We start from the raw sequence: 26,042 nt of genomic DNA, 5'->3' as shown, positions 1-26,042 counted from the left end.
CTATTAGGCCCGATGGCCCGATTGCTGACTGGGCGTCCCAACCCGCGAATATGGACAAATATTCCATTAAACATCTACGCGGTACTTTAATTTCGTAGTCCAGTGCATGCACACAAACTAAAATGTTAACCATCCCTTATGTACTTTCTTCGTTTCCCCCGAGGTAGAGGTTCTTCGTCGTAGACGAATATACATCCAGAGCTTTAGGGACTAAAAAAGTCCCAGACTACTATCGTCTTCGTCTCGGTCTTCGTCACATCCTCTTTTCAAAGGATTCCGTTGACATTGAACTTGATGTCCCACTAAATTATCACGACGATGAAACTCTTTCCTACAATTTTTGCAGATATGTGTGATTGTTCTTCGTGCCGCCTCTTATGCCGCTTTAAATCATCGTTCCGTGTAAAAGACGCACTGCATTGATCACAGACAAACTTCTTCTCTCCATGCACGGATCGTTCATGACGAGTTAAACTTCTCAGCTGCGTAAAGTTCTTGGTGCAGACTTTGCATGTAAAAGACATTCTATAAATTGAAAATTGAATTCTCCTTTAGCAACTGCAACACGTCAACACCTGTAGCATAATATAAACACATAACCTTTAGCATCTTATTGTGGGGGAATAAAATTAAAACATCACGCATGCGAAGGTAATGGCTTTGTCGCCAGACAGCCCTAAATAAACTTCTCTGTCTACAACCACCAGTTCGTTGCTAGACATTCCCAAGCGGGGACAACTCAAACTAGTTGAAATTGTAAACACTTACCCTCAATACAGCAACTCTTTGGATTTCAACTTAACGATGATAATTATCAAACTATTAAATATAAACAGAACACTTTTAGCATCTTATTGTGACAGAAGTACTGAATAAAATTTGTACAGCCACCGCTAGTTCGTTGAATGACTTTCCCAAGGAGCCCCTCAGATTCTTTCTTCACAGGTGCAGGCGACAAGGGTACAGCAACACTTAGAAGCGATTTATTCGAACTAACAACTGGACCGTTCATTGCATGATTATCCCAAGGGGCACCTCAGATATTTCTTCATAGGTGCAGCCAACAAGGGCACAGCAACTACTAGGAATCTGCTTCTTTGCACTATTAACAACTAAACCGTTCGTTGCATGACTTTCCCAAGGGACACCTCAGATATTTCTTCATAGGTGTGGCAAACAAGGGCACAGCAACTACTAAGAAGCGATTTCTTAGTGCTTTTCATAATAATTGAACTAAATTTTGATATTTTTTATAATAATTGAACTTTAGTTAATGCATCTTACCTAATCTCCTCTGTGAACTGTCTTTAGTATTTCTCGCCTAGTCGCAAAAATAACCGACGTTCGAATTTGCAGGACGAAACCGACGAATGAAGTTTAGGATCAAACCGCCGTATATATACACAAAGCCTTCACCGTTTGATTTTGGGTGAAGATTTAATGAAATAGGTATCACGCATGCGCACTAACAACTATTTATTAAACGTGCTCGAACGTGTTCGTTCTTGTTTGTTCTATGGTACAATTTGCATTTTCACTCATAATATAAAATACTAATTAAAATCAAATATCTATTATTATAGATATTTAGATAGATATCTAGTGAAAGAAGTAAAGCTTTAGCTTATTTCATAATAAATGCAAACCGCCAGTAACCCAATAATATAAACTAGAAGTTGTAGATAAACAAACAGCAACAAAGACTACACTGAAATAAGCTAAAACTGTAAACAAACGGTATCGAAATAGACATAATTATATAAACTATGGATTGTAGATAGCGTGGGAGTAGCGCACACCGTAGCGCACACCGTAGCGCACACCGTAGCGCTCACAAATTACCTTTTGAAAACAAAGACGACAGCAATTTGAAATCTCTACAGATATATGAACGGTAACCATATCAGCAATATACTGTGTGAAATAAACTAAAATTGTACACAGCTAACGGTAATGAAGCAACCAGACACTACCAAACGACGTAGATAAATAAACGGTAGCGAAATCGCATGAAAATAAACCGAAATTGCTGAGTAACAAACCGGCAAAACTCAACTATATTAAAATTACCTGAATAAATTAAAATATTTAAGGTTCGACGACATCATCGGCGGTGCCTCGTGCACCGCCTGCACCGCCTGCTCCAGAACCCCCCTTCTCTATACTACTAACAACCACTTTGCTATAGCATTTTTTTAAAGGAGAATTTCAGCCACGTCGTCGTCGTGTTGCCGTCCTACATGCTCAAGGTCCCTATTTTCAGGCTTACCGACGACCTGAAAGCAGCGGCAACGCGTGATATAGCAAGTTGAACTGCATTATCAGCTAAACCACGGGGGGGTTCTTGCATAAATGAAACGTTTGTATGATTATTTCAATGCCCTGACAGAATAACAATTTCCCATAGCTTATATCAAGCAAAATATTTGACTAGCGACGTTGAGATGACCGCACCGTAGATCGTAAACTCTCTGCTATATAGAGGAAAGCAATAATGTTTGACCACTGACAGAATCCAAAGTCGCAACCACGAGAAGTTGATCCGGATTAAATTAAGGGGATTTTGGCTAATTTCAACTTTCTAATTATTATTAAAAAAGCTTACTTGTACATATCTAATATCATCGTCATTTTTTTCCTGATGATGACTATATTTTAGTCGAAACGTCGAAAATTATATTTTTCAAAATGTTTACTTTTTAAGGAGTTTCTATTGTTGCATATATTCTTTAACTTGTAGTGCAAATTAAGGTAAACGAAATTTGATTGGCTTAGAAACTTGTAAGCCATAGGAAAAAATGTGTTTCCGCTAAATAAGGATTCCCAATTTCATCATGGTTCAATGTTGATTGGAAATTGACCAAGCGTGATATTTAACAGTACAGACTTAACTGGCCAATCACTAATTTTTTTATATATACATCCTATATGATCGTAAGTTTTGAGCCAATCAAAAGGATTTATCTATTTCATTTTTTTGCAATGTTTGGAACTTTAACCTTTTAAGGACTGACTGTCCCTAATATGTCCATGGAATATTTTTAAAAGGTTAATTTTTACATTTCGTGAAAATATATACTTATTACGCGTTGACCTCATTTTCCTACCTCCTTTTGCAGCGTCGCTAAAAGCATTTGAAAATTCGTCCTCTTCATCAGACAATTCTTCACTTCGAGAATCTTTCGCCATAATTTTATGACCTTCTGTTGGCCTGTCCTTTTTAGCTCTTGTGAAACAAGAATTAAACACTAAGAGGCCAAAATGATCATTATTTCGACGAAGAAGCTTCGCACAGGCGTCGTATAAATTCTTAGGCTGTCTCTCGCCATTCGGAAGAATTGTAAAATCACCTTTCAGTTTCTCAAGTTCATGGTCATCGAAGTCATTTTCTATCAATACGACAGGTGCTGACACGCCAAGCACTTCAAACACGATAGTTAAAATGGTATCTTTCCTTTCTTTCATCTTGTCTTTCCATTTACTCAAATTCCGGTACCCAACAGAGCAGCAATGTGTTACAACCACAACAAGATTTGAATGACTTTTGTCAACCACTTCAAGAAATTTTATCCCTCTAAGACATTTGGAAAGATTGCTATTCTCACTCTTGATCCGGGTATCAAGCACGTTCACCACCAAAAAGACAAGATTCGGATAAGTAAGCTGTTCTGGTAAATCTGGGTGCGTTTGGAAAAATCTTTTGATGGAAACAAAATTACAAGCATCTTGCTTCACACCAGCAATATCGTTGAAACCTGGTGTATCTATAACACTCATTCTTAAATCACAAACCTCGTAATCTGGGTTGTCAGTGGTAAGTACATATTCACTTGTCGTTCTAGTTTCGGACTCAGAACTACTGGTGACCGCAACAGGGTTTCCTTCTCCTGTATCAAGCAAATGGTTTATTGTAGACGACTTTCCAACCCCAGTACTTCCTACCAACAAAATCATGGCAGAATTAAATGGACGTTTTATCTTTGCACTTGAAAATAGGCAGTGATAAAGCTTTGCTCTGGGTGGTGGGTCGGAGTCTCGATCAAGGTTTTCAAATAATCTCAGTTCCTCCTTAAAATCTTCAGCTGAAGCTGGCAAAGGTTTCAATTCACAAGGATTCGTTCCCATCGCCATTCAAATCTATCAAAAAAACCTAGGCAACAAAAATATGTCTTATTACCAGTGTGATTATGAAGTATTACATATATTATGAAGTGATAGATGATGATAGATGATAGAGTACTAGTTGACCACCACTAGCGACAAATTTTTCAAATATGTTGAGATCGTCGTTAATTGGTTAATCTAATGGAACAAATTGACGCTGTGCTATTCATTCGACAGTATATTTAGCCGATTTGTCCTATTGTTTTTAACATTGCATATAAAAGAAAACTCTGATAATCTGACAATCCTTAGTCAACTTGTGCGATATCAATGGTTTTGAACTACACAGATCTGCTGCACGCGTCACCTGATAGAATGTGCAGAAAATCCGAACAACATTAATATTTTACTTCCGCCGAAATTTGTATCTAAATGTCAAACTATAGCCTCTCGAGTTTATAGTTAACTGTGCAATATAAAGTACCGAAACGCTAAAATATAACTCAGGATTAGTAGTTGATCGCTTATAATATGTTGCCATTGCTACTCCAAATAGTTGAAAATAACATAAAAACGATGACGTAACGTATAAAATCGTTACTATATTAATGAGGCTTGTCTCAATTTTGTGACACGCATGGGTGGAAATCATGGCTTTAGTTTCCATGGCACGTTCAGCCCTGCAAATAGTTTTTCAATTGCACGGTTGCTTTCACTAGATTTAATCACTCAAAATACTAATCGTACTGTGCTCGCACGCATTTGATCACGAATCCAAATAATATGGCGGATAGGATTATCGTTGATAAATACAAATGAGACAATATACGGTTTACTTGATAAAAAAAATTCATCAAGTTGATCTATTTTGGTGTTATATAAAACAAATAATGAAATGTTCATGACTGCAATGGTAAGAATATTTCAATTCGGTGAAAGATGGAATGCTCCATTCAACTCGGCTTCGTTTTTCACCTCGTGAAAATATTCTTATCATTGCATTGCAGCACATTTAATAGAATATATACATGGTTTGGAGACCACATAAAACAACAATACAACTCATTAACTATGTTGAGGTAGATTTATGCAAAAAATTGCACCTTTCTCATTACATGTCTATTGTATTTTTGCATAGATAAACCAATAGCAAACTTATAATTAACATATTTTTCAAGTGAAGGTCGATGAGCTTATAGAATAGACAATACAATAGACACGTGACGGGAAAAGAACCATTTTTTGCATAAACGTGGACAATAACATAGTTAAGGAGTTGTATTGTACTTTTTTGGCTATTTTTTCTACGGCTATTTTCAAAACCAGGTACGGGGAATCAAGGAAAGAACGGCGAAGGGAATGGGGAACGATAAAACAAGGAATAGGAAAAGCCAGTGGATTGCTGATGAACGTTATATAATATTAACGAAATATAATAAATTAAAATTTGATTGACAGTTAATGAAGTAGCACGTAATTTGACGCACATTATCGAGTATCCGGATAAGTTACCTTAGTTTTTACCGAAAAAGCGCGTGCTAACCTGTTTATAGCGAAGCTGTTTAGCTATCTGTAATTTGTATGAACGGATTGAACTACTGTTGTAGAACGTGAAGACCCGGCAAAGAAGTAAGTTATTATGTTATTGAATTTGGAACGCGCAGATACATCGGAGGCATTACTTGTTAATTTACATTTATATTCTTACACTTATACTCATATATAATTAAAAATTACTAGATCGAATAAAAATAATACTTGAAAATGGTTTATACGATTCCGTGTCTCGCGTAATACCCGTGTTGCTACCCTGATAATCCAGCCAGAATCTTTAAAAAAAGGAATGAGAAAAGCCGGAATCTTTAAAACACGGAATGAGAAAAGCCGGAATCTTTAAAACAAGGAATGAGAAAAGCCGGAATCTTTAAAACAAGGAATGAGAAAAGCCGGAATCTTTAAAACAAGGAATGAGAAAAGCCGGTGTCTTTAAAACGAAAGAGAAAAGCCGAAATCTTACGGCCGGAAGTTTGTAAGTAAATTAGTTACGCAATTTCCGCGCGTAATACAAAATATACCAATTTGGCATGGCTATATTTTCCGTATTTTACAAAATTTCGCAGCCAATGTACGTTTGGACCTGCTAGTTTATGTTGTGTTCGTTAGTGACAACTGTGCTTATTACAGGAAAACTTATATCTTAATCATTTATCTCAAGTACCATAGGCATAGGAAATCACGTTAACTAGATTTATGCATGGGTAAGGCATGCAGTTGGACCAAAAACTTGGCAGTATAGTTGACGCCATATGATTATGTATTATATTCATTATAATTTATGTGAACATATGTTAGTGAGAGAATCACGTGAGGGGATTCCTCTTTCCTTTTTGTTTTGTGTTTGTCTTGAAATACAACACATGGTATTTACTCCTCGTTTGAGTCCTTTCCTTTATACTGGCGTGAGGTATTCTGGCAGTAGGGAGCTAAAGGTTCGCAAGCCAAGAGCAAAGTCTACAAGCTAAAGTAAAATTCTGAGTTACTGGGAAAACATCTGTAAGTCGTCTTTTCTATTCGTATTTAGTTATTGTAAGGTGTGGTTCTGTCGGGAATTGACAGATAATATTCATATAGATCTTTATTATCTAATTAGGTATCGCATGAAGTATAGTATAATGATTGATGAGATGAAGATATAGGTGGTCACGAGAGAGAGACTGAGCAGTTGGACTGTGACGTTCAGGGAGTGAGTGAGAGAGATCTAATAGCCCGTGTGCTATCTAATGTTGTGACTAGAGAATTCGTGGGAAGTTGTAATAACCAGTTGGAATACTTAACGTGATTAACTACAAAATATACTATAAAACTTTGTGATTTTGTCGAAGATTACTTTAACGGAGGCAATTCTCGACATAGTGGCACCAAACCGACGGGATACATTGAACTTTTGAGCAAACATATATGAACGCTTGAACTTTGGAGTTAACATGGATGGAAAAGAACAAACCAATCTCGTGAACAAGTTGACGCAGTTGGAAATCGCAACAGAGAAGTCGAAGACACTGCTGAGAGCAGGTAAGCGAGTAGCAATTAAGCGACACCTCGTCGCGTTGTGCAAGCAACGGCCAACGAGGCCAATGAGTGCAGACGCTCCGCGGAAGCGTTAAAAATCGAACAAAAGGAAGATCTCGAAAAAATTAAGGAATGGAACGATGAGTTAGATCTGAAATTTTGACGCTGTAGACACGGCCATCCAAAATCTAGAACAATTCCTTTCTGAAGCCGAAAAGGCCAAAAGAGATCTAACGCACGCGGAAGAGTTAAAACAGGAACAGTTGTTGCATGAAGCGCGAATGAAAATGCAAGCTGAATTGTCTTCGGCCCCCAAACCTCAAACGGAAGGTAAAGAACCCAAAGTAGTTTCGACTGGGGCGGCAAAATTACCCAAACTCGTCATCTCCAAGTTTGGCGGCTCCTTTACTGACTGGCCGAAATTTTGGGGACAATTTTCTGAGGCGGTTTGACAAAAGTTCACTAGCACCAATGACGAAATTCACGTATCTGCTAGAGCTGCTGAACCGAAGGTGAAGCGTAGTGTCGAGTCTCTTCCCTTTGGGCTCGAGGGTTATAATAGAGCAAAAGCTATTTTGAAAGAGAAATTCGGCAAGGAGTCGGAAATCGAGAAATGTTACGTGAATGAGGTTTTGGATTTACCAAATATTTCGGGAACCAACCCTCGTAAGATTGCTAACTTTGTGATAGACTTACACACTCTGTTCAAGCACTTGAGACTATGGGGAAACTTAGCGATATAAAGGGGTACGTACCAATGACTCTAGATAAGATATCGGGAATTCGAGGGGATTTGGTGCGTGATGACCCTGAGTGGGAATCCTGGGATTTCGTAAAGTTAACGCATGCCGTAAACGAGTGGGTGAGGAGAAACCCCGTAACTAACTCTAGCGGGGAACGCGAGGAGAGCAGCTCGAGGAAAATGTTCCAATCTCGAAAGGAAAACCAGCGATTCGTGCCCATGCCCAAGGGATGTGTTTACTGCGGTGATTTAAACCATAAAGCCGTACAATGCGAGAAAATTAGTGAAGTAAACGAACGAAAGAAAATCCTAGCAAAAAAGGGGCTTTGTTTTAATTGCGCCATGAAACCCCATCGCGCTGCTGATTGCACCAGTAAATCTGCCTGCGGACATTGTAACAAACGTCATCACACTTCCATTTGCGATCAAACTGAGCAGCACGCTTCCGGAGATAAGAAGTTGATGACGGATGGTGGCAGTGGTGAGGGCATATTTCCTGTAGTCGTGATTAAAGTAAATGGATTAATTTGCCGTGCGTTAATAGACTCTGGCGCCGGGAGCTCTTACGCCTCAGCTCAGTTAATTAACACACTTGTCATCAAGCCGAGTGAAATTAAAAACCAACAAATTGATATGCTCTTGACATCACGCAAGGCAAAAGTTGAGTTATATGACGTAAAAATAACTTCTCTCGACGGAAGATACGAAATGGTGACACGATTAAGCAAGGTTGATAAGAGCGAGCTTCTGTTTATCGAAAACCCCGAGTACGAAAAGTTGATAAGGCGTTACCAACACCTTAGCGAGGTACATATGGATGATCACTCCACGAAAACCCAATTACCCATCCACGTCATCCTCGGAAGCGGCGACTATGCCCGAATAAAGACAGCTACGAAGCCTCTCATCGGGAGAGAAGGAGATCCAGTGGCAGAGAGAACTAAGCTTGGATGGATGATTCTAAGTCCTGGGACCGAGTTCGAGAAAACGAAGATGCTCATGACGCAGACCTCACAAGTAGACTTCGACAAGCTATGCCGTCTGGACGTACTTGGTATCGCAGACAGTGCAGAAAACGATCAGCTTCCTGTGTACCAGGAATTCCAGGAACAGCTCGAGCGAAGTTCTGAGGGATGGTATGAAACGGGGCTCCCGTGGAAACCAAATCACCCCCCGCTGCCTGCCAATGAAATGGGGAGTCGACGACGATTGGAGAATTTGGTAAAGCGACTAAAATCCAGTGGTCGGTACGACGATTACAACGACGTCATAAAGCAGCAGTTGGAGGACGGAGTGGTCGAGTTAGCTCCATCAGTAGCGAGTGACAGGGAATTCTACATCCCCCACAAAGCGGTCGTCAAGAACTCCGCAGAAACGACTAAGCTTCGGATCGTGTATGACGCGTCAGCGAGGGAATCCAAGACGTCGCCGTCTCTGAATGATTGCCTGAACCCAGGTCCCTGTTTGCAAAATCTTCTCTGGTCGATTCTTGTTCGATCTCGATTCCTTCCAATCCTGGTCACGGGTGATCTCCAAAAAGCGTTCCTACAGGTTAGGATTAAAGAATCCGAGCGTGATGCACTCAGGTTTCATTGGAAACCGCCGGGAAGTGATGACACAATTGTATACCGGTTCACGAGAGCGTTGTTTGGGCTAACGAGTTCTCCCTTCCTACTAAACGGTGTGTTGAGTGTTCATTTGAAGTCGTGGGAAACGAAGTGCCCTGCCCTAGTTGAAGAGATACGTAAGAACCTCTACGTTGATGATCTTATGACGGGGGGAGCAACGATTTCTACGGTAAAGGAAAAGAAGAAGAGAGCCAGTGAAATCTTCGAAGACGCCAAATTCAGATTGCACAAATGGCACTCGAATGTGAAAGAACTTGAGAGCCCATCAACGAATGACGACGAAGTCACGTTCGCAAAGCAAGAGCTCGGTGATGAGAAACCGCAGACCAAACTTCTGGGCCTCCCATGGGACAAGTCGACAGACCGAGTAGGTGTTACGCTCAGTTGTGGGGAACATGGGACGACCAAAAGAAGTGCGTTATCCCAACTTGCGAGAGTATACGACCCACTCGGATTGGTATCGCCAATGACGTTGCAGGGAAAGAACCTTTTTCGAGAGATGTGCGAGGCTCGTCTTCCCTGGGACGGTGAACTGCCTGAGACAACGAAACAACGCTGGGAGGAGTGGTGCAAAGGACTGCCTCGAAGCTACGAAGTTCCGCGTTCCTTAGCTCCGCATCAAGAGCCAGTGTCAGCCATCACACTACATGCCTTTGGCGACGCGAGTAAGGTCGGAGTGTCGGCCGTGGTCTACGCGGTTGTGGAGCAGGAACATGGAACAACACAAGGCTTGGTGTGCGCCAAGTCACGAGTGGCGAAGCGTGATCTCTCCATACCTCGTCTAGAGCTCGTCGCTGGACATATGGCAGTTAATTTGGTGTCGAACGTAGAAAGTGCAATAGATCAGCGAGCCGTATCGTCTGTCCATTGTTGGTTAGATTCCACAGTAGCGCTCTACTGGATTAACGGTCAAGGCGAATATCGCCAGTTCGTTGCAAACCGAGTGGCCAAGATTCAAGCACATACACGAGTGGAATGGCATCATGTACCGACGAAACAGAATCCCGCAGACGTGGGTAGTCGTGGTGGAAGTGTCGTTGGAAACGAACTGTGGAGTAATGGGCCCCAATGGTTAAAAGATCCTACCAAATGGCCGCCAAAACAAGTGCTCGAAGCTACGCGAGAGGTGAAAGAGATAAAACCGACGAAGAATCCACAAGCCTTGACGACGGTGAGACGACCAATAAGCCCCGATAGCCTTGAAGGACTGCTCATCAAGTTTTCCCTGCGGAAAGTGCTTAGAATTTGCGCCTGGATCAATCGGTTCGTGAAGAATTGTATGGTGACCCGTAAAAACCGGAAAATGGGACCGCTAGTGTCAGAAGAGATCGAAGATAGCGAGTTGTGGTGGATAAGAAGAGCGCAAAGTGAAGTCAAGGAGGGTCCAGAGTTCAAGGATATACGGCTACAATTGAACATACAGCTTAATGAAAGCGGAATTCTCGAATGTCGCGGTCGGATTGACGGAGATTACCCCATGTACCTACCCCGTAATTCCACCTTCACGAAAAAGGTAATCGAACGAGCGCATCTGGCAACACTCCATGGTGGGGTCGCTATGACCATGGCGAAAGTACGTGAACGGTTTTGGATACCAAAGTTGAGACGGTTGGTGAAACAAGTGCGAAAGGCTTGCCACGGGTGCGTAAGATTTCGAGCTCGAGCGTATGAGAAGCCACCACCTGGTAAGTTGCCAACAACAAGGACGCAAGGGTCAACACCGTTTCAAGTAGTTGGGGTGGATTTCGCGGGACCAATACGATACCGTACAAAAGCAAAGGCGGAGAGAAAGGCGTACCTTGCGCTATATGGGTGCAGTTTAACGCGAGCAGTACATCTCGAGATCCTGCGTTCAATGGAAGTAGCAGAATTCATACCGAGCTTGAAAAGATTGATCGCGAGACGTGGTCGGCCAAAGATCATATACTCTGACAACGCCAAAACCTTTAAGGCCGCTGACAAGTGGTTGAAGCAATCACGAAAGGATGAGAAATTTCATGCATTCCTGGCTGATAACGCAATCGAATGGAGGTTCAATCTCAGTCGTGCACCGTGGTGGGGAGGCCAATTCGAGCGTCTTATTGGCCTGTTCAAACAAGCGTTCTACAAAACGATCGGCAATGGAATACTGACATTGGAGGAGTTAGAAGAAGTGGTCTTGGACGTCGAGATTGCTCTCAACAATCGGCCGTTGACCTACCTCGAGGACGACATTCAATTACCAGTAATAACCCCATGCTCAATGCTGAGCATTAACCCCAATGTCCTACCAGAAGTCGACGCCCACCATCTGGGAGATAGTGAATTGCGCAAAAGAGCCAGGTTTTTACGAAGGTGTAAAGAAGCGATGTGGAATCGTTGGACGAAAGAATACGTCCGCAGTCTGCGCGAACGGCACAAACAACGAGTCAGTGGACAGAAATCCTACCCAAAGATCGGCGAAGTTGTCATGATTAAAGACGAAGACAAAAGACGTAACGTGTGGAAACTCGGAGTCGTGTGCGGCGTGATTGAGGGAAAGGATAACGTAGTACGGGGAGTTAGAGTACGGACTCCGAACGGCGACCTCGAGCGAGCAGTCCAGCATATCTACCCGTTGGAGTTGTCCTGCGACAGAAAGAAGTGGAGCCCTAACCCCGAAGCACCAATCTTTACCCCTCGCCCCACCCGAGACGCAGCAGTAGCAGCGAAGATGCGGTTGAAGCAAGACGCAGAAGTGGAAGAAGACTGCCAATGAACACATAATTTAGTTTAGTTAAATTTAGTTAAAATCATATGTCTTTTGTTATAGGAAGTGAACAATGAACTTCAAGAAAAAAAAAACGAAGTCATTCCCTTCATGGACATATACCTCATTTGAGCTATATGGGGGAGTGTGTCGGGAATTGACAGATAATATTCATATAGATCTTTATTATCTAATTAGGTATCGCATGAAGTATAGTATAATGATTGATGAGATGAAGATATAGGTGGTCACGAGAGAGAGACTGAGCAGTTGGACTGTGACGTTCAGGGAGTGAGTGAGAGAGATCTAATAGCCCGTGTGCTATCTAATGTTGTGACTAGAGAATTCGTGGGAAGTTGTAATAACCAGTTGGAATACTTAACGTGATTAACTACAAAATATACTATAAAACTTCGTGATTTTGTCGAAGATTACTTTAACGGAGGCAATTCTCGACAGTTCTAGAGTTACACTATATTCATTTAGGTTTATGTTATATTTGTTCTATTTAGTCGAACCACGTTCACGTTCAGGGTCACGTTTCACGATTTACATATCGTCAATTTCGGGTTTAAATATATAGATATATACAGATTATATACGAGTTTATGATCTATTATTGTCGTTACCATTAGCAAAAGTGTATCTACCCATTCTGCGTGCGTTTTGAACTGTTTTCCCCGCCTCAATTGTGCTCACACGTAACCATATTGGGATTATTGTTTGCGTTCGATGGTGTTAGAGTTTACACATATTATAATTTTGGCCCGCAAATAAGGTTTTAGTATTGGAAAAAACTTGCTGGCTGGACTCTCTAATATGTCTGATTTGTGCTAGAGCCCTCGAGGCTGAACTCGTACATACTAGGCGGGACAAAAAGATCAGCCCATTGTGATATTGTTGTGGAATTTAGTTAACACGTGTTTGAGCACACCAACCATAAGAATAGTCATTTACATAGTGCGCGCAGATATAGTGTTAGGGTCGTAAATTGTATATGTGTTGTAAAAGGAATTGTTATGTGATGTTAATAGAATAGTGTAATATAATATAACATAGGAAATGAAGGTTCGTGGTAGCACGTTGTAGCAACCGCAAAACCAGTAATAACGTAAACGGACGCAAATGTGGGCTGTAAGGGAGAAAAAACCACAGAAAAACATCCTGTGGTCGGTAAGAGATGCGTCGGAGAAATGCATCATTGTTTGGTAAAGCATCCTGTTTTAGTATTATAAATATAAGTTAAAATCATTGTTGTAAGTTAGTTGTGTATTAGAGCGTGAATTGTTAATTCCTGAATAAATGTAAAATTATATACAGTCCCAGTGTGTGAGATTGTGGACCAGCGAAGCGGAAAATCAGCCTTGTTTGGAGATTTTCAACATCTGGTCCTTCGAGCCGGATCGATAGTCGTGAAATAAGCGAAAGAACGTCAGGAAAATGTCGGAGATCACAACGAAAAAGAAGATGAGAGCCGGCCACAGAGGGCACGCAAGAAAATTGGTAAGTGCTGCTCGTGAGTTGGTATAGAAGTTTACGACGGACAACGCAAAACGGCCGTCAAGCAAATGAAGGTATCCCTTGAAGAGAGGATGGGGTTGTTAAGGAAGCTAGACGAGGAAATTCAAAACGTGTTGTGCGAGGGTGACTCGAGCGAAGAGGTCCTTTTGGAGGACATCGAAAGCGCCGCGAAGGTTCGGGCAGAAATGCAAGAGGCGGTGTTGATGATAGAAGAAGTTTTACAAAACGAAGACACGACTTTGGAGTCGTTGAATACGAGCCAACAGTCGCAGCAAGCACCGAGCGTGGCGACGGGAACGTCAAGTCGAGCGAGGCTACCAAAACTCGAGGTAAAGAAGTTTTCGGGGCGAATCCACGAGTGGCAAGAGTTCTGGGATAGCTTTAAGAGCGCTATCCACAACAATGCGAATCTATCGGACGTAGATAAGTTTTCGTATCTTCGAGGATTAATTGAAGGACCGGCCAGAGCGACGATTGCGGGGTTTTCCCTTACAGAAGAAAATTATAAATCAGCAGTGGAACATTTAGAACGTAGATTTGGAAAGCCAGTGGCAATCGAACGTGCCCACGTTAGCGAGTTATTGAAAGTTGCGGCAGTCCATTCAGAGAGAGACGTACGCGGGCTTCGCGCATTGTACGATATCGTGGAAACGCACTACCGTGGATTGTCGGGCTTGGGAGTGGACGAGAATACGTACTCGGGAATAGTCGTACCCATCCTGCTTGAGAAAATTCCTGACACGGTGCGACTAACGATCACGAGAGGGAAAGAATACTTAAACTGGACAGTGAACGATATGTTAAAGGCGCTCCTGGCTGAGGTCGAACTGCGAGAGGACTATCGGTTGACACCTACTGCGAAACCATTGGGGAAACACAGCCATGAAAACTGCAAAAGAGTGACGGATCTGAAGGAACGAAAAACGATAATACGTAAGTTTGGACGATGTTTTAAATGCTTAGAAAAAGGGCATTGTGCCCGTGATTGTAGAACTGGTAGTAAATGTAAGAACTGTAAGGGGGGTCACCATACCGCAATGTGTGAAGCTAAGATGAGCAAGCGCAATGAAGAAGAGCCTGCGCAAGATGAAACTGAGGCAGGCCAGGAAACTACATGTACGTTAGTAGAAAGTAATAGTAGGATTGCGCTCCAAACCGCACAGGCCTTAATAAGGGGGGGCAGTAGTGATAGGGTTAGAGTATTGTTTGATTCTGGAAGCCATAAATCGTTTGTAACGGCGCAAGTAGCACGCGCGCATGAGTTAAGCGTTGTTAGGAGGGAGTGGCTAAGCATAAGTACGTTTGGTCAGAAAACCACTAAGTCCGGATTGTGCGAGGTAGTTCTTATCGACCTGATTCCGGTCCGCGGTGGTAGGAATCTGACGCTGGAAGCTTATGTCGTGCCGGAGATTTCACGAATAAGCAACGAGCACGTGGAAGTTGTTAAGAAAAACTTCGCACATCTGCGTAATTTATGGTTTTCTGACGTATGTCGAACCAATGAGGAGCTCGAAATTGATTTGTTAATCGGTGCAGATTACTTATGGAAATTTCAGAGGGGCCAAACCATAAGGGGGGAGCCTGAGGAACCAGTTGCAATAGAAACTGAGCTTGGATTTGTATTAAACGGTCCCTTGAAAGCAAACGAGTTAAGAGATAGGGAGAGAATCGTAACAAATTTAGTGTCACAGCAGAAGGCAGATAATAGTAGCTTAGAGAACGAAGTTAAGAAGTTTTGGGATTTAGACTCGTTAGGCATCAGAATATATGACGAGGTGCACGAATTATTCGAGAATGAAGTTAGTTTTAACGACGGGAAGTATTCAGTAAAGTTGCCATGGAAACAGGGTCATGATCCCTTGCCCAACAACTACGCAAAAAGTCTGGCACGCATGCAAAACCAATTAAGGAAGTTGCGCAAAGACCCGGAGGTGGTTGCGGATTACGATGCAATAATCAAGGAGCAGTTAAAATCTGGTATAATTGAAGTAGTCCCTGCGCTAGAAAAGCCAAGCGATAAATTGCATTATTTGCCCCATCAAGCAGTTATTAGGAAAGATGCCGAGACCACGAAACTAAGAATTGTATACGATGCCTCTTCCAAGGACGGCAAAAAAGGAACTTCATTAAATGATTGTTTGCACACAGGACCGTCACTAAACCCTTTGTTATTTGACATACTTGTTCGCTTCAGGGAGAATAAGGTCGCACTTGTAGGTGATATAGAAAAGGCATTTTTAAACATTGAAATTGATCCAAAAGATCGAGATTGCTTGCGGTTTCTCTGGGTAGATGATTATAAGACGGAAAAACCGGAAATTATGGTATATCGTTTTTGTCGCGTTGTATTTGGGCTGAATGCGTCGCCTTTTTTATTAAATGCCACTATACGACATCATTTAAACAAATTTGTTGCGACTGATCCGCAGTTTGTAAGGAAAATGCTTGAAGGATTTTATGTAGACGATTTAGTTTCAGGAGGGAAGACGAGCGAAGACGCGCATGAATTATATAATAAAGCTAAGTTACGAATGGAAAGCGGAGGCTTTCGATTGCGAAAATAGAAAACAAATGACGCCCGGCTAAGAGAAAAAATAAGCGAGACTACTAAAGATGCGCTACCGAAGCATGCTGCTGTCGGAGAAGAGGATGAAACGTACGCTAAGTCTCAGTTAGTTGCCCGAAGTGGGATGAAGGGCGAAAAGGTTTTAGGTCTTGCATGGAACTTAGAGGAAGATAAGATCTATTTCAATTTCGAACACATTGCGCGTAAAAAAGAAAATTCAGTGCCAACCAAGAGGAGTCTGTTAAGTTTGCTAAGTAGTCTGTTCGATCCGTTGGGGTTGATCAGTGGAGTTATTGTAACTATGAAGATCCTTTTCCAAGATGTTTGTAAGACAAAGTTAGGTTGGGACGAAGAGTTTGGCGATGACACAAGGAAACGCCTAGATAAGTGGGTTAAGGACTTAGTAGCAACACGAGAGTTGTACGTTGATAGATGTTTATACGAATCGAGCATAGAAAATGTTGCATCGTGTTACTTACACGGATTTGCAGACGCGAGCAAGAAAGCTTATTGTGCCGTTGTTTATTTGGAAAGAGGGCCAAGCTTGCGCAAAATTAGTAGCGAGTAAAACCAGAGTAGCGCCGCTAAAGGAATTGTCGATTCCACGTCTGGAGAGTAATGTCCGCTAGGATACTAGCACAGCTTGTAAACACGATCTGCAGCGCGCTAAGTTCGCAAGTGAAGTTAGATGGCGTTAGGTACTGGCTTGATAGCAAAACAGCGCTATGTTGGATAAGAAATCAGGGCGAATGGAAACAATTTGTGCGTCATAGGGTAAATGAGATTTTAAAATTGACGAATAAAACCGAGTGGGCGCATGTCTCAACCAATGAAAACCCAGCAGATATAGGCAGTAGAGGGGTTCTCGCCTCACAACTCAAATCAAATCAGCTATGGTGGCACGGGCCGACTTGGCTGTTAGAAAATCCAGACGATTGGCCGCCTTATTCTGAAATTAGTGAAACCCCGGAAAGCTTGGTTGAGGAAAAGAAAAATACGGCGGCAACGGTTTTAGCGGTTAATTGCGATAGCGGTCTAGGGGCTGTTTTCGATATACGACGCTACAGTAAGCTAGGGAAGCTTTTGAATATCACAGCATGGGTAAGGCGAGCGATTGACAATCTTAAAAGAGTCTCTTCCAAAAGCGAACGTGAAACGTCCCAATTGACTGCGAATGAATTGAAAAGAGCTGAGATCGAATGGATAAAAACAGTACAATGCGTATTGCGTAAACAAGGCAATTACGATCAGTTAGTTCAAAGGTTAGGGTTAATAGAAGAAAATGGAATTTTGAGGTGTACCGGTAGGCTCGGAAATTCGGATTTAGAGCAAGATGGTAAAAGACCAATCTTGTTACCGAAACAACACAGGTTTACACAGTTAGTTGTAGAAGCATGTCACCATAGAGTACACCACAGCGGAGTTAGATCCACATTAGCGGAATTGCGCTCACGATTTTGGGTGCCAAAAGCTAGGCAATGTGTAAAAAAGATTCTGAGCGGGTGCGTTACGTGCAAGAAATTAATAGGCAAGTCTTATCAACAACCAGTAACTGCAGCGCTACCAGAGTTTCGAGTAACCAAAGCGCCACCATTCTCGCGGGTGGGAGTAGATTTTGCAAGACCACTTTATGCTAAACAAACAAACGGAGAAATGGAGAAAGTGTATATTACGCTGTTTACATGCTGCGTCACGAGAGCCTTGCATTTAGAATTAGTAGACGAAATGTCAACAGAGGCTTTCCAGCGTTGCTTGCGAAGGTTTACAGCGCGGCGTGGGATGCCCACACTGATAATTTCAGATAATGCAAAAACATTCAAAGCAACCGAAAAGGACTTGAGTAAGTCAATTAATCATCCAGAAGTAAAGTCATTCATGAAGAATGCAAGAATAGAGTGGAAGTTTAATTTAGAAAAATCCCCATGGTGGGGTGGGTTCTTTGAGAGGATGGTAAGAAGTGTAAAAGAGTGTTTAAGGAAAACGTTAGGTACAGCTAGATTAACGAAGGAAGAATTAGCAACAGTGATAGTTGAAGTCGAATGTACGCTCAACTCTAGGCCCTTGACATACGAGTACGACCAGGTAGGGGCGGAAGTGTTAACGCCATCACATTTGATATTCGGTAGAAGGATAAACTCATTGCCTGATGTAGTAGAAGAGCCAGAGGAAGCTTTAGGAGAGAAAGAATATACGTCTAGGTTTAGGTACCTTACGAATAGGTTAGAACATTTTTGGAACAGGTAGAGAAAAGAGTATTTGATTAGCCTTAGAGAGTTTCATAGGACAAAGGGCAGGGAGTCAGCGACTGCGCCACAGATTGGAGAACTAGTTATAGTGGAGGACGAAGATAGAAAGAGATGTGAGTGGAAAATGGGGATGATAGTTGAGTTAGTCAGAGGAAGAGATGACGTGATTAGAGGAGCGAAGGTTAAAATGGCTTCGAAGGGACGACCGACATACCTATCCAGGCCAGTTCAAAAATTGTACCCGCTAGAGATAAAAAGCCCAATGGGAGGGGGTAGGGTAGGTACTGCGCGCAAAAAATGTGCTGGCGCAGAAAACAACAAATCAAAGAGAAGCACTCCTCAGAGGAAGGCAGCGCTAGATGCGAAATGTAAATTTAAGTTAATGGATGCTTGACTCGTAGTGTCAAGCGGGGGGAGTGTGTTGTGGAATTTAGTTAACGCGTGGTTGAGCACACCAACCATAAGAATAGTCATTTACATAGTGCGCGCAGATATAGTGTTAGGGTCGTAAATTGTATATGTATTGTAAAAGGAATTGTTATGTGATGTTAATAGAATAGTGTAGTATAATATAACATTGGAAATGAAGGTTCGTGGTAGCACGTTGTAGCAACCGCAAAACCAGTAATAACGTAAACGGACGCAAATGTGGGCTGTAAGGGAGAAAAAAACACAGAAACATCCTGCATGTGGTTCGGTAAGAGATGCGTCAGAGAAATGCATCATTGTTTGGTAAAGCATCCTGTTTTAGTATTATAAATATAAGTTAAAATCATTGTTGTAAGTTAGTTGTGTATTAGAGCGTGAATTGTTAATTCCTGAATAAATGTTAAATTATATACAGTCCCAGTGTGTGAGATTGTGGACCAGCGAAGCGGAAAATCAGCCTTGTTTGGAGATTTTCAACAGATATTTGGTTTAGACAACTTTTTTAGTCCAAGGCTGTAAAATTCTAACATTATTTTTCATTCTCTTCAAAATCTTGCTGTCTAACTTGATTTTGAATTTACCTAAACTGTCTGGAGACGTCTTTTTTAATTTCAAGCGCAATTAAATTTTCTCTTGAGCATTTATTATTGCCTTTGTCATTCAGAATTTCTCTGTTTTTCATCTCGTAATGGATCGGCGGTCGAAAACATCTCGGTCTGATATTTCACAGTACATTTTATTGGATGCGTTCAACCAAGTTGAAAGCAATACTCATGCATATAATCATGGCCTACCCAGGCTTCCGTAGTACACATATTCTGTGACTAATTTGGTACTCGATCTAGTTATTATATTTCAAAATTTAACAATATATCATGTTGCTAAATTGGGTATGGGCAATCGACGATTCACAGAAGATTCCCTATTCCTCTCTTAAAGATAGCCCTCGTTTTAAGTTAACCTGAAAGCAGCCATTTAGCTCGAGTAAACTCTTAGCAAGCGTCTTCTTTGAATATGAACGAAACATAATACTTCTAGTTTCAACAAAGCTAGACATCGGGCGAAACCTCAAACAGGAAAGGCCGCCTTAATTGATTTGTCCGTGCTAAATATTCCAACGAATTTATCATCCTTGGAGAGATTCGTAGCGTTGCAAACGCGAGAAATGTGCTTGAGGATAACAAATAACAATATGAACGTGCAAATGCGCTCACAATTTCTATACATTGGCCGGCTGACATTTGATTTTGCCATACGTTTCTATCAAACGACGTAAATGTAGTATCGAAATGTTCGTCAGAACGAAGCGATGATGCTTAGGTAATTCACGTGTACACTTACAAAAATCTAGTAGTCCATGCCGAAAAGCCGAATATCCGAATGGAATACGGTCGGATAATAAGGGGCATATTTTAAGTATAAACGAAACATGATATCTTTTATCACAACAAAGCTAGACATCTGGCGAAACCTCACACTACTGTCTGCCACCTTGGTCTGCGCGCTAAATTCGTGGCGTTGCAAACGCGAGAAATGTACTTCAAGATAAAGAATTGGATATTATAATGTTTATAATCTATCGATCCTTCGAAAACGTGCGAAAATTCTAACAAAAGTTACAAAGCAGGCGACATATCAACGTGTGAATGCGCTAACAATTTCTATATGCTGCCATACATTTTCTATCAAAGCTCGTAAATATAATTGAAATGTTCATCGGGACGAATGAGTACAAGCGTATTCTTAGGGCTGCTTTCCACTGTCGCGCGTTTTTGCACTTACGTGCACGTGCGTAAAACCTTCTAAGTTGTTGTATAATCAATTTTATGCCGGAAAAAAATACACCAAATATCAAACGAATTCAACCCTGTGCATCTATTCATTCGTTGATTTATTGATTACTTGCGGTATATATGCGTACATACAAAAATGCGACATCTAAGTATATAATCAACAACTAAAATTCAAAGTGAACTAATTGGCAGAGATAATTTTGAACCACACTATAATACCAGATAAATTTTACTCCAAAGAGTTTATAGATCAGGCAACGGAAACTACGCCATAAGTAAATAGCAACCAAAATAGCAAACACTGAGATGCAGGGATTAAATGCTCTATAGAAATTGGGTTAATAAACTAAACAGCCTTTGTACAGGGTCCTTCGTAGAGAAGTTCCTAAATAGCCTTGTTAGTTGCAGAGTTTAGTGACAGGAGCGGATTAAAAGGCTAAAATCTTACCTGTAGTTAATATTCGCAACTGATCTTTTACAATTTTTTAAAAAGAACCGTTCAGCAGATTTCTAACAGCGTTATCGCCAACAACGAAGTGTTGTGTTGCAACTGGAATCTCAAGTATGGGAAATTTGCTTAGAAATTCGTGTGGGCGTACTGGTTTGTGCCACTGATCTGAAAAATCCTGGATCGCGCATCAGGTATGCATAATATTATTGCAGCCATCTTGATGTGACAACTTTTAATTTACTGAGGGTGGTAATGCTGATGTACGATTTGAGATCGAGAGTTTCGGGGGAATTCCTGACTTCTATTAGGAAACGTAAAGCTGGTTTCCACTGGGCGGGATTTCAACCGAACGAAATTTTTCGTCTGATATTCTTTTCAATTATGAGTATTTGACCGTAGCGGCCTTACGAAAATATTTTATAGAATATTCTACTGAGATATTCTATAGAATATCCTATAGATTATTCTAAAAGATTTTGGTACTAATTCTAAGAATATTCTATGGGGTATTCTATGGAACATTCAATGGAACATTCAATAAAAGTATATAAAATATTCTATTGACGATTCTATAGAATAGAATATGCTATAGGATATGCTATATACAGTAGCATATTCTACAGAACATGCAATTTTAATGTTACACAAGATGTGCTATTTACTCTTCTGTGCAATATTACCAATATATTGTGTCTAGCCACGAGAAAACACCAAAGATGGAAATCACTTCATGAATAAAAATATATCTATTAGGAACACTGCCACTAGCTGCATATGTGTCAGTGCATCAAAAGTTAATTGTGGTTATTGTGCAACATATTGAATACTGTTTCATCGTCTAGTGCAATTACGTTTGATGTATTTTGGTAATATTAAACTATACGTAGGATATTTTTAAAATGTTTGTCTGACCAGTAGCTCATTACATTTTTTTTCACAGGATTTTTTAGCATTCTCAACCTCTACAATGTTACTGATTCTGCGTATCATTACTTGTTGCATTTCTACACTGAGACAATGACTTCAGATGCAGGACAACCATATCTGTTTGAAACATATTCTACATTAAGGAATATGACAGGAAAATTATTATGGTCTATGCTGTGAGTGCTGGGATAGTATACATTATACAATAGCTAACTGGAAAAAGTTACCAGCTTTCCGCATATGCTATTGACTTTTCCTGGTCTAGTTGTGCCTTGTTAGCATCCTTCTCCTTGAAAGCATTGGAGGTCTTTCCTGTCATGGAGTGTGTGGACAGAACTTCCCGGCTCCAAAACATACCCATAATCGAGTACAACAAATCCTTTAAATTGCCTTTTCCTTTTAAAACCTTTTGTTGACTCTTTATTAATTGAGACACTAAGACTGTAACTAACCCTTTCAAGAAATGTTTCCAACGATATTAAGCAACGACTCCCGAGCTACAATTTTCGACTTAGCGCAACACAAAACCACGCTTTTCTCTCCTCTCCAAAGCTAACTTATGCATAATTAATTTATGCAGCATACATTATAAGGCTCCCCTAAGTTGTTGAGTGTTATCGGAGCAATTTACGAACATTATGCCTAACAGTAACAATAAATATAAATTTATATATCGTGAATACGAGTTCACTTATCGTTTTATGGTTCCTCGTCGGGGAACCCCGGTCTTCTTCATCCTTATCTTCTTCAGCTATCAACTTGATGAGTCACCAGCTGAGTATCAACAGTACGAGTTCGTTGATGGGTCTTTCTATAATCGTTGCCGCGTGGATACGTTTTCCCTTGTTATCTCGGTCATGGTCTCCGACTTTTAATTTCTCCTTTCGTACCAGTGCATCTTCGTCCCGGAAGGTCTCTTGCACGCGGGCCAACTGCCATTGATTTCGTGGTTGGTCGATGTTTTTCACGATAACGATGTCTTCAACGTGTAGATTTCTTTTAGGGCGTAGCCGCTTCTGGCGCGTTTGAAGAAAACTCTTTACTCCGCTGATTTCAAAACATGTTTGCTAGGTGTTGCAGGCGACGCCATCATTTTCGTACATACAAATCGTTGGAAAACCCCGGGAGGAGGCAGGACTACGTTGGTCTTCGATGTCAGTAAATGATTAGCAGTTAAGTATATAAGTGAACTGCTGCTTTCGGTTGTTACGGGGCGACGACTATTCACGATGGCTTCTGCTTCTATCATGAGGGTTTGCAACAGTTCGTCATCCAACTGGGTGCCGTGCCGTTCAAGGAGGCCTGATAATACGCTGCGGACTGTTTGGATCTGTCGCTCGCATGTTGCTCGCATGATGTGGGTTCATCTTGGCATGGACCCAGTCGCATTGGTCTTCTAGCAGGCGCTTTCGTATTCGTTTGTCGTCCATCTCCAAAAGTGCCTTCTTAAGCTCAGTTTGACAGCTCACAAAGTTAGTCCCGCGATCCGATGTCAGCTGTCTCACTGGGCCTCGTCTTCCCACAAAACGTTGATACGATATTGGTGAATGAATCGGTGTCCATAAAATGCGCGATCTCGAGATAGATAGCACGAGACGCCATGCAAGTAAAGAGCACTCCGTATCTCTTTACATTCTTTCGACTCTGTTTCACGATCCATGGACCAAAGTAGTCGACGGCACTGTATGTCAATGGCTGGCTCGGCTCGACCCGATCTTTGGGTGGAGCCGCCATTTTTTTTATCTTGAGTGGCCGTGCGTAGTTTGTGACACGTGGCGCATTTAGATATGTGTAGTGAGTCTAGTGACTGCCGAAGTACCTCCGACGATCCATAATCCGGAAGACCGAATAGCGGCGAGGGTCATACCACGTCCTTGACGGTGGGTCTGGAGATGGTGATGGCATAGAATTAACTTAGTGACATGTTCTTTCTTCGGTAAAGGATATGATGCTTCGCGTTGTCCGGTAATTCTGCATTTCGTATTTGACCACCGACTCGAATGGGACCGGGTCGATGAACGGGTCGAGGCGGGACAGAATACTTGCTCGTTTTGTGACTCGATTTATCTTTCTTGTTGCGTCGCAGCTCCCTTTCGCTGCTCTGAGTATCACCAATTCTTCTTTAAAGGCTTTCTTCTGGACATTTCTCACTATCTCTTTCTCTGCGTCGAGGATATCTTCAACCGTAACTATTTCGATCATTGGGTTTGAACGTGGCGAGTTTTCCTCCGAGGATGTTGGATCTTTTCCTTGATTACCGTCGCCGACGGAGGCTTTTGAGATTTTGATAATAGTTTCCCTTTAAGGCGCAAGCACAAGACAATCGACCTCTTGGCTTTGTGCCAATTGGACAGATGTCGGTCGGATACAATCGGCTATAACAAATTCTTCTGGAATTTTCATAGTAAAAAGACATATTTTCTTGACCACCGGATCATCGGGTGACAAAACTCCAGTTCTTCGTCGATGTTCCTGTGATTGGGTTCCAAACGGTCCCACAAGAATTTAGGGTCGTTCCACCACTCTGTTTTTGAGACGAAATCGTTCGCTGTCATGCTGCGGGAAGCATAGTCGGCGGGGTTGGACTTCGTGTCAATGTACCTCCATTGATCAGGGGATGTAAGCTCTCGTATTTGCTGTACTCGGTTAGAGAGAAAACGACGGGCCTCTTTCGCGATGTACCAAAGGAGGACCCTACTCTCCGTCCAGAAATATATCTTCATTTCGTCATACCGCAGTTCTTTTCGCAGGAATGAGCCAACTTTAGCAGATACCAGAGGTGCAGTGAGCTCCAGCCGGGGAATGGTTACTTGCTTAAGGGGTGCTACCCGTGATTTGGCCATTACCAAGACGCAATGTATTCTGTCTTGATTGTCTGTTAGCCTCAAGTATGAGCATTAGCCGTATCCCAACGTGCCAGCGTCAGAAAAATTGTGCAATTCCACGGACGTGACTTGACTAAAATCGTGAGTTGTAACGTCTGGGGAGTTGGAGGTTACTCAGAATGTCTAGGCTAATGTGCCATTTCGTCCAACTCTGGGCAAAATCGCTTGGAAGATTTTCGTCCCAGTCCGCTCCTTGTCTACATAGCTCATGGAGTATTCTCCAAAAGGCGAATGGCGACAGCAGGCCAGAGGGATCAAATATGGAGTTTACGGTGGATAATACTCTGCGCCTAGTCGGGAGGCGATTAGATGGTTCGTAGTTGAATCGCAGCGTGTCCGACTCGACGCACCATTGAACACCTAGAGCCCTTTCCACGGGAAGTTCGTCGTCGTCCAGATCTAAGTCCTTAAGATCACTTGCTCTTTCTTCTGGTGCGATTGATTGCAGAACTTCTTTCCTGTTCATAACTACTCTATGTAGGTGAAATCCCCCTCGTTCACATAAAGTTCGCGTCTGCATGATCAAATCAATGGCTTCGCCTGGTGATGGGACTGACTTTAGTCCATCGTCCACATAAAAGTCATCTCGCACGAAGCTGGTGGCCGTTTTCCCGAACTCTTCCTCGTACGCGTCTACGATAGCTTTTAGGCTGACGTTGGCACATCTGGTCGAGGTTACCATTTGCCACCAAAGGAAGCGCAGCAGATATCTGTGCTCACCATTGACGTATACCTGGTGAAACATGTCTTTGATGTCGCATGTTGTTCGAAATGACGTAAGCGCGAGTATCGTGTATCCCACGCGTGAAAAAACTTGCTTTTGGGAATGCCTTCGGGGCGAACAATACTGTAACCTTGTGTCATGTATTTTGTATAATTTTCGTTTATTTTATTAAACCTGAAATCAAAACTGAATGAAGATACTATTTACAACATGGTCCTTCGAAGAGCCG

At 41.8% G+C, this 26,042-nt stretch overlaps 3 protein-coding genes across 3 annotated transcripts in view; 2 read left to right on the top strand and 1 right to left on the bottom strand.

The window, feature by feature from the left end:
* LOC114521033 overlaps window positions 1–21,362 on the bottom strand; it is a 28,299-nt gene extending 6,937 nt beyond the window's left edge. Inside the window, exons 1-2 of the mRNA XM_028541423.1 lie at window positions 21,275–21,362; window positions 3,108–4,150 (exon numbers count right to left, since the gene is read on the bottom strand). Of these exons, the coding sequence (XP_028397224.1) occupies window positions 3,108–4,131 (1,024 nt within the window). The 5' untranslated portion in view covers window positions 4,132–4,150; window positions 21,275–21,362. The remainder of the gene's footprint in view (window positions 1–3,107; window positions 4,151–21,274) is intronic.
* On the top strand, window positions 8,720–12,280 carry LOC114521032. The gene has a single exon (XM_028541421.1). It carries the CDS (start codon window positions 8,729–8,731, stop codon window positions 12,278–12,280), a length of 3,552 nt encoding a protein of 1,183 aa, XP_028397222.1. The 5' UTR covers window positions 8,720–8,728.
* On the top strand, window positions 13,864–24,713 carry LOC114521031. The gene is made up of 2 exons (XM_028541420.1): window positions 13,864–14,908; window positions 24,610–24,713. The coding sequence occupies exons 1-2, from the start codon at window positions 13,864–13,866 to the stop codon at window positions 24,711–24,713; spliced, it is 1,149 nt and encodes a 382-aa protein (XP_028397221.1).
* The last annotated feature ends 1,329 nt before the right edge of the window (window positions 24,714–26,042 follow it).

This window comes from Dendronephthya gigantea, unplaced genomic scaffold, assembly GCF_004324835.1.
Source record: "Dendronephthya gigantea isolate DGI-Jeju-01 unplaced genomic scaffold, DenGig_1.0 000019F, whole genome shotgun sequence".
NCBI lineage: Eukaryota > Metazoa > Cnidaria > Anthozoa > Malacalcyonacea > Nephtheidae > Dendronephthya > Dendronephthya gigantea.
The sequence above is the reverse complement of the archived record's forward strand: the minus strand, read 5'-3'. Positions and strand labels throughout refer to the sequence as shown.